The 14,034-nt window shown below is 46.1% G+C and overlaps 1 protein-coding gene across 1 annotated transcript in view; it reads left to right on the top strand.

The window, feature by feature from the left end:
* Nucleotides 1-14,034, top strand: part of LOC126215277 (uncharacterized) — a 310,447-nt gene that overhangs the window by 83,231 nt on the left and 213,182 nt on the right. The window contains exon 2 of the mRNA XM_049941966.1: nt 1,355-1,526. Coding sequence (XP_049797923.1) covers nt 1,392-1,526 — 135 coding nt within the window. The 5' untranslated portion in view covers nt 1,355-1,391. The remainder of the gene's footprint in view (nt 1-1,354; nt 1,527-14,034) is intronic.

Consider the following 14,034-nt stretch of genomic DNA (forward strand, 5'->3'; position numbering starts at 1 on the left):
GCTGGCCACGTGTACTCACACCTTCCTCCATTTCTCCCTTACAGTCCTTTCTCAATCGCTCTTGACAGACTGACCAACGTCTCCAGTCGAGGCTGCTCACAGCTCGGCAGTGGTGGTGCTGCCGCACTGTGCCAGATGTCTGCACAGAATAATGTGGCCAGTAGATGCGCCATGCGCTGGGGTAGTGGTGGGGGTCATGGGCAATCACATGTGCACATACACATGGCATCCATTGGAGTCAAGATACCAGGCAATGTCTTCCTCAGCTAGAACAAGAACTGATGACACGCAGCAATGACGACATGTTACTCTGGCTGTGAGGTCAGACCTCGACTCCACCAGACTGCCCCACTGGCTGGCCACGTGTGCTCCTGACACCTTCCTCCATTGCTCCCTTACAGTCCTTTCTCAATCGCTCTTGACAGACTGACCAATGTCTCCAGTCGAGTCTGCTCACAGCTCGGCAGTGGTGGTGCTGCCGCACTGTGCCAGATGTCTGCGCAGAATAATGTGGCCAGTAGATGCGCCATGCGGTGGGGAAGTGGTAGTGGTGGGGGTCATGGGCAATCACATGCGCACACACACATGGCATCCATTGGAGTCAAGACAACAGGCACTGTCTTCCTCAGCTGAAACAAGAACTGATGACACGCAGCAATGACAACATGTTACTCTGGCTGTGAGGTCAGACCTGGACTGCACCAGACTGCCCCACTGGCAGGCCACGTGTGCTCCTGACACATTCCTCCATTGCTCCCTTACAGTCCTTTCTCAATCGCTCTTGACAGACTGACTATTGTCTCCAGTCGAGGCTGGTCACAGCTCGGCAGTGGTGGTGCTGCCGCACTGTGCCAGATGTCTGCGCAGAATAACGTGGCCAGTAGATGCGCCATGCATTGGGGGAGTGGTAGTTGTGGGGGTCATGGGCAATCACATGTGCACACACACATGGCATCCATTGGAGTCAAGACACCAGGCACTGTCTTCTTCAGCTGGAACAAGAACTGATGACACGCAGCAATGACATGGTACTCTGGCTGTGAGGTCAGACCTGGACTGCACCAGACTGCCCCACTGGCTGGCCACGTGTGCTCCTGACACCTTCCTCCATTGCTCCCTTACAGTCCTTTCTCAATCGCTCTTGACAGACTGACCAATGTCTCCAGTCGAGGCCGCTCACAGCTCGGCAGTGGTTTTGCTGCCGCACTGTACCAGACGTCTGCGCAGAATAACGTGGCCAGTAGACGCGCCGTCAGGAGGGTGGTAGTGGTGGGGGTCGTGGGCAGGCGCACACACACAGGGTGCAGCTAGAGCGGTGTGGTGCTGAGGGCAGCTGGCGGCCCGCCTGTTGCAGGATGTCAGCCGACTGGTGAGTGGTGACGCAGCCCGGGATGTCGGTGGTGGCGGCGGGCGACGGCCGGAAGGCGTCTGTGGAGGAGCGGCGGTCTCGCGTCCACCAGGAGCTGCAGGAGCTGCAGCAGCGGCGCCACCAGCAGCGCCTGCAGAGGGCGCACGAGCAGCGGGAGGTCAGTCTGGCCGCCACTCCTCCAGTTGGTCCATAAATCATAATTACCCTGCAAGTCGTTTACTGATATACCGATCTCTCTTTCATGGCCAATAAATATTCCAGTTGTCGATTATCCAAAAGAAAAGTATTTTCAACCACCAGTTATACACCTTTAGTCCTAAACAGTTTGTATTAGCTGCCATCATTATATTTATGGACCAAAAATACACTCTGAAATGGGCTGCTTATCCCGCAGGACAGGACAGATACAATAAATTGTGGAAAGGGGCCAAAATAAGGGGCTGTCAGTTGCACTCGAACATACAACTTTATTATTTGATCAAACATTACAAGAGCCCAAAAAAGTATTTTAAACTCACAATTTTAATCTTTGTGGACCTAATTATCGGCTGAAAGCCACTTTAACTTAAAAACAGCTGAAGGCCAAAAACGCGGGCATAATCAGAAATTTAAAAGGCAAGGCTTATCTAAAAACAGTTCTTTAGTTATGCTGAAGTAAACAAGTTAAATTCAAGTCGGCTTAAGTCCAAAGACTAAAAAATTCAAAAATTTTTCAAAATGCCAAAGGGCTTACGTGAAACAGTACTTTAAACTAGGCTGAAGGCTTTAAGAGTAAAACAACTCTAATTTAAAGCACAAAACCGGCTAGAAGCCATACGAGTACCAACAACAAGAACAATTTTTTTAAAAAAATAAGGCATTCCACACAAGGGCGCCCAGATGTTCGAGGGTCATCCTGTAATTCAAACACTAACGCTCGCTTAGGTGAGACAGGCGGTCGCGCCAATCATTCACGATCTGACGACAGCCCAACCGACTGACAGTCAGTGGACCCACCGACAAGATAAGTTCCACTTCACCCGACCAGGGCACAACAGGGAGTTCAACGGAACAACGTACAAGATATTGACGCCCAAAACCAATCATACACGGAGCTGTCAAAGTACAAACCTTGCTGGACAGCAGCAACACGATGAGGAAACTACACTGGCTGAAATTTACGTCAACGCCCAGGGCAGGTAACCGGAACGTTGACGGCCACAAGGCAGAACATTCCGCTGGTGCACTTCAATTCAAATAACCAAATACAGTGAAACTCCACCGGAGGGTGGCTAGAATTTTCCAACTTGAAAACCACATTGTTGCTCGCGGGAATATCCCGACAGCCGACAATGAACTCCAAACGACACAATGTGAACAGTCTTGACTTGCTGGTAGGTTAAATCAAAACTCAACTTTCGTGCCTAGGATCGGTGATCCAAGCACCTTTTAGTAATGGGAACAGCGCCACACACTCCGACACCGCGTAGAGACAGCGAGCGGGCCCCGGCCAAACTACGTCTCGCCGAAAATTCCTCGCTGCTCCACGCCAACCGACCGACTCCTCGCACACCGTCCAGCCGGAAACTATAAGCGCCAGGTCAAAAAAAAAAAAAAAAAAAAAAAAAAAAAAAAAAAAGAAAAAAAAAAAGCACCATCAACGAATTAGCCGAAAGGGACGTAAATCGATAGACGTGATGCACATGTTCGGACAAACAAATTCGTTCGTGCTATTTGCGCCCAATACTATGACATGAAGCAGCAGCGCCATAATTACCAAAGATACGCAGCTTGTGTTAAACAATGTTTACTAGCTTGTACAATTTAAAGACAATAAAATAGATAAATGTAAAAAGCAAAATATATATTTTTTCTTAAACATCTGTTGAATACCTGCGTAAAAAATGCATAAAACGTAAAGATACCTATGTCCCTCAGGAGCTCAACAATGCCAGCCGCGCGAGGTAGCCGCGCGGTCTTCCCATGGTTCACACGGCTTGCCCCGTCGGACTGTAAGCTTATTTGTGCGTCCCTGACATAGAAGACCGAAAACCTTCTTTCCTTCCCCTCTGGGCAAGCTGTGCAGTGACTTGAGTACATGTAAAGCTTACTGGGACAGGGTAAATGCTAGCTACAACGAAGTCGATAATTCGATTGTAATACTGGAATTTTAAGGGGGGGTAGGACGTGAAACGGGCCGACTTGGAGCAGGAGAGGCACCAGAGGACATTTTAATTTCCACTGTCTATACTTTTACAAATACATTCGTAAAACTTTGTCACCATGACCAGGAAGGATTCAGGATCGCTGGCACGGTAACTCAGCGTGTTTGGTCAGAGGGCAAGCTGCCCACTGTAATAAAAAAACTGAGTTAATGGATCAACAACGAACTGAAATGGGTGTCTTTCGACGTCCGGCCCTAGTAGATACAACGAACGAAAACGAACAAAATGAGATTAAAAAAAAAAAGGATTCACACTCGTAGCAGAGGAAGTTCAAAAATATAACAAAACAAATTTTTTTACATGTGAAATTTCATCATTTTTTCACTTGGTATTAGCTGCATTTGTTGCTGTAGGTACACTTTTCTTCATAAGTAAGAGAGATTCTTCGATGAATTTTGCACAGCATACAAACCATACTTACAGGTGTATGAAACTCTAGAATTTCGCAAATCCGTTAAAAACTGTGGTAAAAATTGAGATAATTAACTATAAAATTAGAGCTTTCTCTAAACACGAAGTTTAAAACGTAACAACGCATTCATTTTCCCATAGATTAAATAAATTCTGGAGTTTGATACACCTGTAAGTATGGTTTGTAAGCTGTGCAAAATTCATCGAAGAATCTCTCTTACTTATGAAGAAAAGTGTACCTATAGCAACAAATGCAGCCAACAGCAAGTGAAAAAAATCATGAAATTTCACATTTAAAAAATATTATTTTTTCGTGTTTTTGAACTTCCACTGCTATGAGTGTGAATTCTGAATCCTTCCTGGTCATGCTGACGAAGTTTTATGAATTTATTTGTAAAAGTATAGACAGTGCAAATTAAAATGTCCTGTGGTGCCTCTCCTGCTCCAAGTCGGCCCGTTCGACGTCCTACCCCCCTTAATTTGATGTCCCCCACAATTGTTAAAATTTACTAAAAAATGTGAATTTCTTTGTCCACCCACACACTCCTGAGAATGGCACATTAACAATTTGCAATCACGCGCCCCTATTACCGGCTCTACGTTGATAAATACTCGGCACCTCGCAAGGATAACTACCAGATCAAGAATATTGGGAAGTTTTTGGAAGTGGTCAAGCGTTGGTGAAAATCTCGCTTCTGAGCACACAAAGAGCTCCAACCGCAGAACTCTGCACGGAACACGCGTTGGTACAGTGCTGCGGTACAAACCGTATATCTCCCTTCGAAGACGCCGTCTTCAAGACCGTACCGCTCGATGGCGAAGTCCATTCTCCACAATTCTCCCGTCTGCCACGCGTACGAAAACGCGGTGGAAGAATACTCAGTTTCGGCCAATGTCGAACGCTCTATCATCGCCGAAATGCCTCCACTGAGACCTACCCAATGATCGAGTAGGTCACAACGCCCGTCTTCGCCACGTGTTGCCCAGCACAGGTGGCTCCGGATGCCGGGCTACCCCCAGAAGCTCCGTATTGTCCCTCGTTGCCTGGCGAGCTACGGCCATCTGCAGACTTTACATTCCACAATTCTCAACTTCCGACGCTTTTCACCAACGCTTTAAGTTAGTGGCTCAATCATGCAGACATGCAGGGAATACTGCTCGAGAGTGCCTCATATTTATCATAATTCAATAGAGTCGTGATCTGATGCCCTTGCCACACCCTTTATTATTAATACTAATGTTGGTAAGCTAAGGTGTAAGTGCGCATGTCCTAGCACCTTACAGGAGATTCGAATCCTCCCTCGAGCATGAATGTGTGTGTGTGTGTGTGTGTGTGTGTGTGTGTGTGTGTGTGTGTGTTGCCTTTAGCGTTACATTAAGTAGTGCGACGCCGTTTGGTCCCATAGGAACTTCCCACAAATTTCCAATTTTCCATCAGTGCCAAACCGAAAACGTACTTGCATCAGGGTTGGAGGTGGAACAACGCGTTATTGAATTGCTCAATTTGTGAACCTCTTTCTCTTGAATAAATCATCCTGCTTTTTTCTGAAATTGTTATCATTTGTTTGTCTGTACATGTACTTCATATCTACCAATTTCCGTTCCATTTGGACAAATCCTTCGTGCTGTGTCTTTCTTTTATCTTAGAGTGCACATTACAGTCGAACAGATACAGTTGCGTGTCTATTACAAACTTCCCTTTAATGAAATTAACTGTTGTGTTCACCTCATTATTTTGAGCTTTGAACTTTGATACAAAAATTTCACCTTGCGTGCCTGGCTAGGCAAATTTGTAGTACAGTTGCAGCTCTACCCGGCTTGAATATAATGTATTTTTGCGTCATCGATGCACAGCTTTTCCTCTCTGATGATGGTTGCTAAAACTGAATCTGGTTGAGAACAAAGGCGTGTAGTCCAGCTGATGGCACAAAATGCGTTTCTTCAAACAGTTAGTAGTCGTGAATAATTAGCTACAAAAAGTTTCGTGAATGCTTAAGATTATTTCAGTTTTTTTTAAAGATGCGTTTAGCGTTGACTCGCTGTCGATAGCTTGCTTAAGGAAAGAATTCCAACTGTACCATAGTGCTTACGTGCAGCGATACCCCATTAAGCGTCATTCTTCACAAGAAGCAGACAAAGTAGCCAAAGAATCAGTACCAGACTTAGAGGCTACTGCAGAGGGTGATTTGTGGAGCATTCATTAGACATTATTTTCAATACCGCAAGAGGTCTACCAACAGTAAATAGCCAGAATTTAGTTTCTGAAGTTCGACCCTGTTTACACCAACCTATAATCAATCGAAAATCGCCTCCTCTGCATTTTTGGAAAGACAGTCGGGCCAGTTTTTGGGAATAGCAGCTTCTACTGTCCCTTCTGAACGGCCATTCCATTAGGCACGGGACAGAGCAAAAGCTTGCCGTTGCTGGAAAACGACAATATTTCTCACTTCGTGCTTGTAAGGATATTCACTGCAGTATCTGTGTTACAAACAAAAATATTAATTAACTTTACTTATGAATGTTAAATGGACATGCTACCAATGAAATAATTGATTTCATAATTTGATCTGATGGAATTACATTTTCATGGAGACATATGAGTCTCAACTTCATGTTTGATAAATAGAAGCGGAAGCAATGAATTGTAATTTTTGCCATGGCCAGAACTTGAACCTGGGGCTCGTGTTTACTAGGTATACACACCATAACATTATGGTGTTATGGCTAACACAGCACCAAGCCCTAAGAAAAGACGTAATTTCGTAAAATTTTTAATTTATTAACTACTTGACCCAAGTTGTTTTTTAAATCCAGACAATTGTACAAAGTTGCCAGCAGGAGTTGCAGAAAAATGATGGTAGTAACGCTAACTGAAACTGTGTGAATGGGTCAGATAGTCTGCTTTTATTAATAACAAAGCACGCGTGAATTCATGTTAAACCGGAAAAAAACAAAGCTCAGTGTTAAGGAAGTTGTGCAGTATACATACAATTTCACAATACATTCACAATGATTGTTCAAAAATGTCTGCACCGAGTTCAGTGCGTTTAGCTGCACGTGTATGAACAGATTTTGTTGCTCGTTTCAATTTCACAGGGTTGTTCTTAATTTCGCCTATTGCATTCATAAACTATGTCTTTTACTGCATCCCCATACACAAAAATAAACACCATATCGGAGTATCCCTCTTTCGTAAATTTGAAAGGCATTCCTCTTTCGTAAATAATCTACAAACTACAGCAGTTACTAAGTGGTTTCACTTAAATACACTGTTGTTATTATGTTAGTTCACTGAACAATACACAAAACTAACTCTTTTCAAGGTTATGAAACGACTGAAACAACTCAATAACAATGACGTAAACGTTTCTACATTCTTAAGGGAAACTAAACAAATTAGTTGTATAATCATCTTTTCTTCTCTGGATGTTCTGGAAGACTACTGCAGACACACATGTGCGACATGTTTTATTAGATTCACCAGATGAGTAACAACAAAATGAATGGAAATCGTGCTTTACTTTAACCTCGTACAGTTTTGCGATGGCTTGATGTTAGCGAAGTCGCTGAATTTGGCCGGCCAGGGTGGTCGAGCGGTTCTAGGCGCTACAGTCTGGAACCGCGCGACCGCTACGGTCGCAGGTTCGAATCCTGCCTCGGGCATGGCTGTGTGCGATGTCCTTAGGTTAGTTAGGATTAAGTAGTTCTAAGCTCTAGGGGACTGATGAACTCAGATGTTAAGTCCCATAGTGCTCAGAGCTATTTGAACCATTTTTTTGCTGAATTTCAGGCAAAATCTTTTATTAGCCGTAACACCGTAACTAAATATTTGCGGACCTATCTTTATCCGAACTTTTTTCTTTAGTTTCTCTTGTAGAATAACATATTAAAATTGCCAGACACCACACTTGCTAGGTGGTAGCTTAAATCGGCCGCGGTCCATTAGTACATGTCGGACCCGCGTGTCGCCACTGTGTGATCGCAGACCGAGCGCCACCACACGGCAGGTCTCGAGAGACGTACGAGAACTCGCCCCAGTTGTACGACGACGTTGCTAGCGACTATACGGACGAAGCCATTTCTCTCATTTGCCGAGAGACAGTTAGAATAGCCTTCAGCTAAGTTAATGCCTACGACTTAGCAAGGCGCCATTAGCCTTAAATAGCTTGTATATAAAGAGTCACTTGTATCGCCACAATCTTAAGAGTCTCATTTGTATAGTCAAGAGAGATGTACCACAAGGAGTGATTAAAAGTTAAAAATATTCCACAGACGTATTTTCTTTATCACATTCATTAAGTCTCCTGTTTCAGACCTCACTCCATCCTTCGTGAGTTAGCGCGTGCATCTTGGCCGCCTCTTTCAATTAGTGTGCGTAGTGTTGGCAAGTCTGCCGACACTACAAAAATATTTTCATATGTTCATGAATATTTTAAGATGTTATTCTACAAGTGAAAGTAAAGAAAAAAGTTCGTATAAACATAGGTCTGCAAATGTTTTGTTACGGAGTTACGGCTGTATATGGCATCAGTATAGAAAGAAGTAAATAGGGAGAAATTGACGGGTGTGGGCGATATGAACTAATAATGTGGTACATTAGGAGATGAGGTCGTCCAAACAACACAGTAATACACGGCCCAGTCACGTTAATGTGACCTCCATGTATGTCCGACGTCAGTGTCCAGTGACCACTCACATACGGCGGCTGGCAGCTGTGACAGTGGAGGGGATGTGAAATCTGTCGGAAGACGCGGTAAATGTCACAATGCGGAAATTGAACGATTTACGTGATGATGTCCAAAAGGGCATGATCATTGTCTTTCGGCCAAGGTAGAAGCATTTCCGAAACGACTAAGTTTGTAAGCCATTCATATGCGACTACGTTTAGAGTATACCGTGCACTGCAAAGTGGCGCTATCCAAAACCGGCGCCTAAGCAGGCATTGACAGATGTGAAAATTACCGAACTATCAGTTTAATAAGCCACAGCTGCAAAATACTAACACGAATTCTTTACAGACGAATGGAAAAACTGGTAGAAGCCGACCTCGGGGAAGATCAGTATGGATTCCGTAGAAATGTTGGAACACGTGAGGCAATAGTGACCTTACGACTTATCTTAGAAGAAAGATTAAGGAAAGGCAAACCTACGTTTCTAGCATTTGTAGACTTAGAGAAAGCTTTTGACAATGTTGACTGGAATACTCTCTTTCAAATTCTGAAGGTGGAAGGGGTAAAATACATGGAGCGAAAGACTATTTACAATTTGTACAGAAACCAGATGGCAGTTATAAGAGTCGAGGGGCATTACAGGGAAGCAGTGGTTGGGAAGGGAGTGAGACAGGGTTGTAGCCTCTCCCCCATGTTATTCAATCTGTATACTGAGCAACCAGTAAAGGAAACAAAAGAAAAATTCGGAGTATGTATTAAAATCCATGGAGAAGGAATAAAAATTTTGAGGTTTGCCGATTACATCGCAAAGGACTTGGAAGAGCAGTTGAACGGAATGGACAGCGTCTTGAAAGGAGGATATAAGATGAACTTCAGCAAAAGCAAAACGACGATAATGGAATGTAGTCGAATTAAGTCGGGTGATGCTGAGGGAATTAGATTAGGAAATGAGACACTTAAAGTAGTAAAGGAGTTTTGCTATTTGGGGAGCAAAATAAGTGATGATGGTCGAAGTAGAGAAGATATAAAATTTAGACTGGCAATGGCAAGGAAAGCGTTTCTGAAGAAGAGAAATTTGTTAACATCGAGTATAGATTTAAGTGTCAGGAAGTCGTTTCTGAAAGTACTTGTATGGAGTGTAGCCATGTATGGAAGCGAAACGTGGACGATAAACAGTTTAGACAAGAAGAGAATAGAAGCTTTCGAAATTTGGTGCTACAGAAGAATGCTGAAGATTAGATGGGTAGATCACATAACTAATGAGGAGGTATTGAACAGATTTGGGGAGAAGAGACGTTTGTGGCACAACTTGACAAGAAGAAGGGATCGGTTGGTAGGACACGTTCTGAGACATCGAGGGATCACCAATTTAGTATTGGAGGGCAGCGTGGAGGGTAAAAATCGTAGAGGGAGACCAAGAGATGAATACACTAAACAGATTCAAAAGGATGTAGGCTGCAGTAGGTACTGGGAGATGAAGAAGTTTGCACAGGATAGAGTAGCATGGAGAGCTGCATCAAACCAGTCTCAGGACTGAGAACAACAACAACAACAACAACAAGAGGCAACCGTGGAACGCCACAGGCCGTAGGCGACAGGGATGAACGCCGGCTGTGGGGATGTCTGCAGGCGAAGAGACGTGGAACTGTTGAGCAACTGAACTTCCAGAAGAACCAAGGGGTACCTAGAGTGCCTCCTCAATAACTTTAGCGGACGTTCCTGCAAGCGCCTGGCTCATGCACCAAAACTCAGTGCTGTTCACTGCTGACGAAGGCTGGAATCTGCACGCCAGTATGGCAACTGCACGTCCACTGAGATGCGGCAGGTGGCCTTTCAGATGAATCACGTTTTATGCTGCATCGGCGTGCAACGCGTGAAAACAGACACCCTACAACAGTCGTCAGAAGGGTCCGTGCCGGGGGAAGTAGTGTTTATAAAAAATGGTTCAAATGGCTCTGAGCACTATGGGACTCAACATCTGAGGTCATCAGTCCCCTAGAACTTAGACCTACTTAAACCTAACCTAAGGACATCACACACAACCGTACCCGAGGCAGGATTCGAACCTGCGACCGTGGCGGTCGCGCGGTTCCAGACTGTAGCGCCTAGAACCGCTCCGCCACTCCGGCCGACGTAGTGTTTATAGTGCTGGGAATGTTTTCGTCGCGTTCCCTAGATCAGTGGTATTCAAACTTCTTGGTCAAGGGCCAATACTGACATTGTGAGGAAGAACCTCGATCCACATACACACCGATGCTATTAATATTTTGTACATGCATATTGCTGTGTCCTTCTCCACCAGACATCACAGCCCCTAGAGTATCAGCAACCAAACTGACAGCCTGCAGTCGCGGGTTGCCCCACTCACAGGGACACCGAAGCAGTACATAACCGACAGGCAACATTGATGAACGGCCACAACAACAACAACACAGCAAAGGCACCAGGGGCCACTACCGGCCCACATAAACATAAGGAAGAGGTCGCTGCAGATCCCGGAACTATTTTCACACGTCAGACCACGTGATGGAAAATAGCTCGGCCGCACATCGGCAGTTCATCGACCGGCAGCAGACGTGGATAGCTGCCGCCCCGGCAGCCCGGCTTGGATCTTCTCGCTGATCTCTGGATTAGGATTGGTATATCGGAGAAGTCTCTGGCGGAGACTAGTAGGAACTTATTTCAGTTGTTTTCTACCTTATTCTTGTATGTAGTTGTGATTCGAAGACGGATCACTGTTTTGTGTTGGCGTTATACTTGGAGCATTGGTTTTGGTTAACTGAACAGTCCAATAAATTGTATACGGACTTTGATCGTTAGTTTCTTCTGCTTACGCAGACATAACACATACACTCCTGGAAATGGAAAAAAGAACACATTGACACCGGTGTGTCAGACCCACCATACTTGCTCCGGACACTGCGAGAGGGCTGTACAAGCAATGATCACACGCACGGCACAGCGGACACACCAGGAACCGCGGTGTTGGCCGTCGAATGGCGCTAGCTGCGCAGCATTTGTGCACCGCCGCCGTCAGTGTCAGCCAGTTTGCCGTGGCATACGGAGCTCCATCACAGTCTTTAACACTGGTAGCATGCCGCGACAGCGTGGACGTGAACCGTATGTGCAGTTGACGGACTTTGAGCGAGGGCGTATAGTGGGCATGCGGGAGGCCGGGTGGACGTACCGCCGAATTGCTCAACACGTGGGGCGTGAGGTCTCCACAGTACATCGATGTTGTCGCCAGTGGTCGGCGGAAGGTGCACGTGCCCGTCGACCTGGGACCGGACCGCAGCGACGCACGGATGCGCGTCAAGACCGTAGGATCCTACGCAGTGCCGTAGGGGACCGCACCGCCACTTCCCAGCAAATTAGGGACACTGTTGCTCCTGGGGTATCGGCGAGGACCATTCGCAACCGTCTCCATGAAGCTGGGCTACGCTCCCGCACACCGTTAGGCCGTCTTCCGCTCACGCCCCAACATCGTGCAGCCCGCCTCCAGTGGTGTCGCGACAGGCGTGAATGGAGGGACGAATGGAGACGTGTCGTCTTCAGCGATGAGAGTCGCTTCTGCCTTGGTGCCAATGATGGTCGTATGCGTGTTTGGCGCCGTGCAGGTGAGCGCCACAATCAGGACTGCATACGACCGAGGCACACAGGGCCAACACCCGGCATCATGGTGTGGGGAGCGATCTCCTACACTGGCCGTACACCACTGGTGATCGTCGAGGGGACACTGAATAGTGCACGGTACATCCAAACCGTCATCGAACCCATCGTTCTACCATTCCTAGACCGGCAAGGGAACTTGCTGTTCCAACAGGACAATGCACGTCCGCATGTATCCCGTGCCACCCAACGTGCTCTAGAAGGTGTAAGTCAACTACCCTGGCCAGCAAGATCTCCGGATCTGTCCCCCATTGAGCATGTTTGGGACTGGATGAAGCGTCGTCTCACGCGGTCTGCACGTCCAGCACGAACGCTGGTCCAACTGAGGCGCCAGGTGGAAATGGCATGGCAAGCCGTTCCACAGGACTACATCCAGCATCTCTACGATCGTCTCCATGGGAGAATAACAGCCTGCATTGCTGCGAAAGGTGGATATACACTGTACTAGTGCCGACATTATGCATGCTCTGTTGCCTGTGTCTATGTGCCTGTGGTTCTGTCAGTGTGATCATGTGATGTATCTGACCCCAGGAATGTGTCAATAAAGTTTGCCCTTCCTGGGACAATGAATTCACGATGTTCTTATTTCAATTTCCAGGAGTGTATATTAGAATGTTATGAGTCCCCAGTAGACTACCTACAGAATGATGGCACTATGGGCTGTTTCAGGAAGATTGATATAATTTTGGACGATAATAATTACGTAACATGTGATGTGCCGGCAAGGAAATGAGTGTTGTTGAAATGAGCGTGCCCTAGAGTTTCGGAAAATCGCCGTTAGATGTCAGTCAATGCGTTTGCAGTCAGTCAGAAGATTCCGTCCTCTCAAGAGGAGTGAGGAGTGTTGTGTGCTGCGGTTTTGCAAAGAATGCGTCGGTTATTTCTGTCCAGCTTGCTTTTCGTGGGCGTTTTGACACTGATCTATAGTGCAAGTTCTTCGCGTTGGCGATAAAAGGACACGGGTTGATTTCAGCCGTGCTGTGCTAGAGGACTTAGAAGACGGCGCATTTTTACCACGGTTAATTTTCAGTAATGAAGCAACATTTCATGTTAGCGGTAAGGTAAATCGACATAACGTGAGTTTATGGGGCAATCGAGAACCCTCGTGACGTTGCTGAGCACGGAAAAGGCTCACCTAAAGGGAACGTTTCTGTGCCATTTCTCGGGAAAAAGTGTACGGACTCTTCGTTTGTAAGAAAACACAATATGAGGATTGAGTTCTCTTCAATTACTGCTGAACTGGTTTTTTCCGCAACTTCAGGAGGACTTCATTTTCCAGCACGGTGGAGCTCCGTCACGCTGACACGACAGTATACATCAGTTCCTCACAGTGGCATTCTGCCTCAATGGTCGATAGGGCGCACGAGACCCCTAGACATTACCCTGTAATCTGGGCCTCCAAGACCGCCAGACATGACGCATGGGTTTTTGTCTTGTGGGAATACGTGAAGGAAAGTACACTACTGGCCATTAAAATTGCTGCACCACAAAAATGACGTGCTACAGACGCGAAATTTACCCGACAGGAAGAAGATGCTGTGATATGCAAAAGATTAGCTTTTCAGAGGGTTCACACAAGGTTGGCGGCGGTGGCGACACCTACAACATGCTGACATGAGGAAAGTTTCCAACAGATTTCTCATACACAAACAGTAGTTGACCGGCGTTGCCTGGTGAAACGTTGTTGTGATGCCTCGTGTAAGGAGGAGAA

This window comes from Schistocerca nitens, chromosome 12 (assembly GCF_023898315.1).
Source record: "Schistocerca nitens isolate TAMUIC-IGC-003100 chromosome 12, iqSchNite1.1, whole genome shotgun sequence".
Classification (NCBI taxonomy): Eukaryota; Metazoa; Arthropoda; class Insecta; order Orthoptera; family Acrididae; genus Schistocerca; species Schistocerca nitens.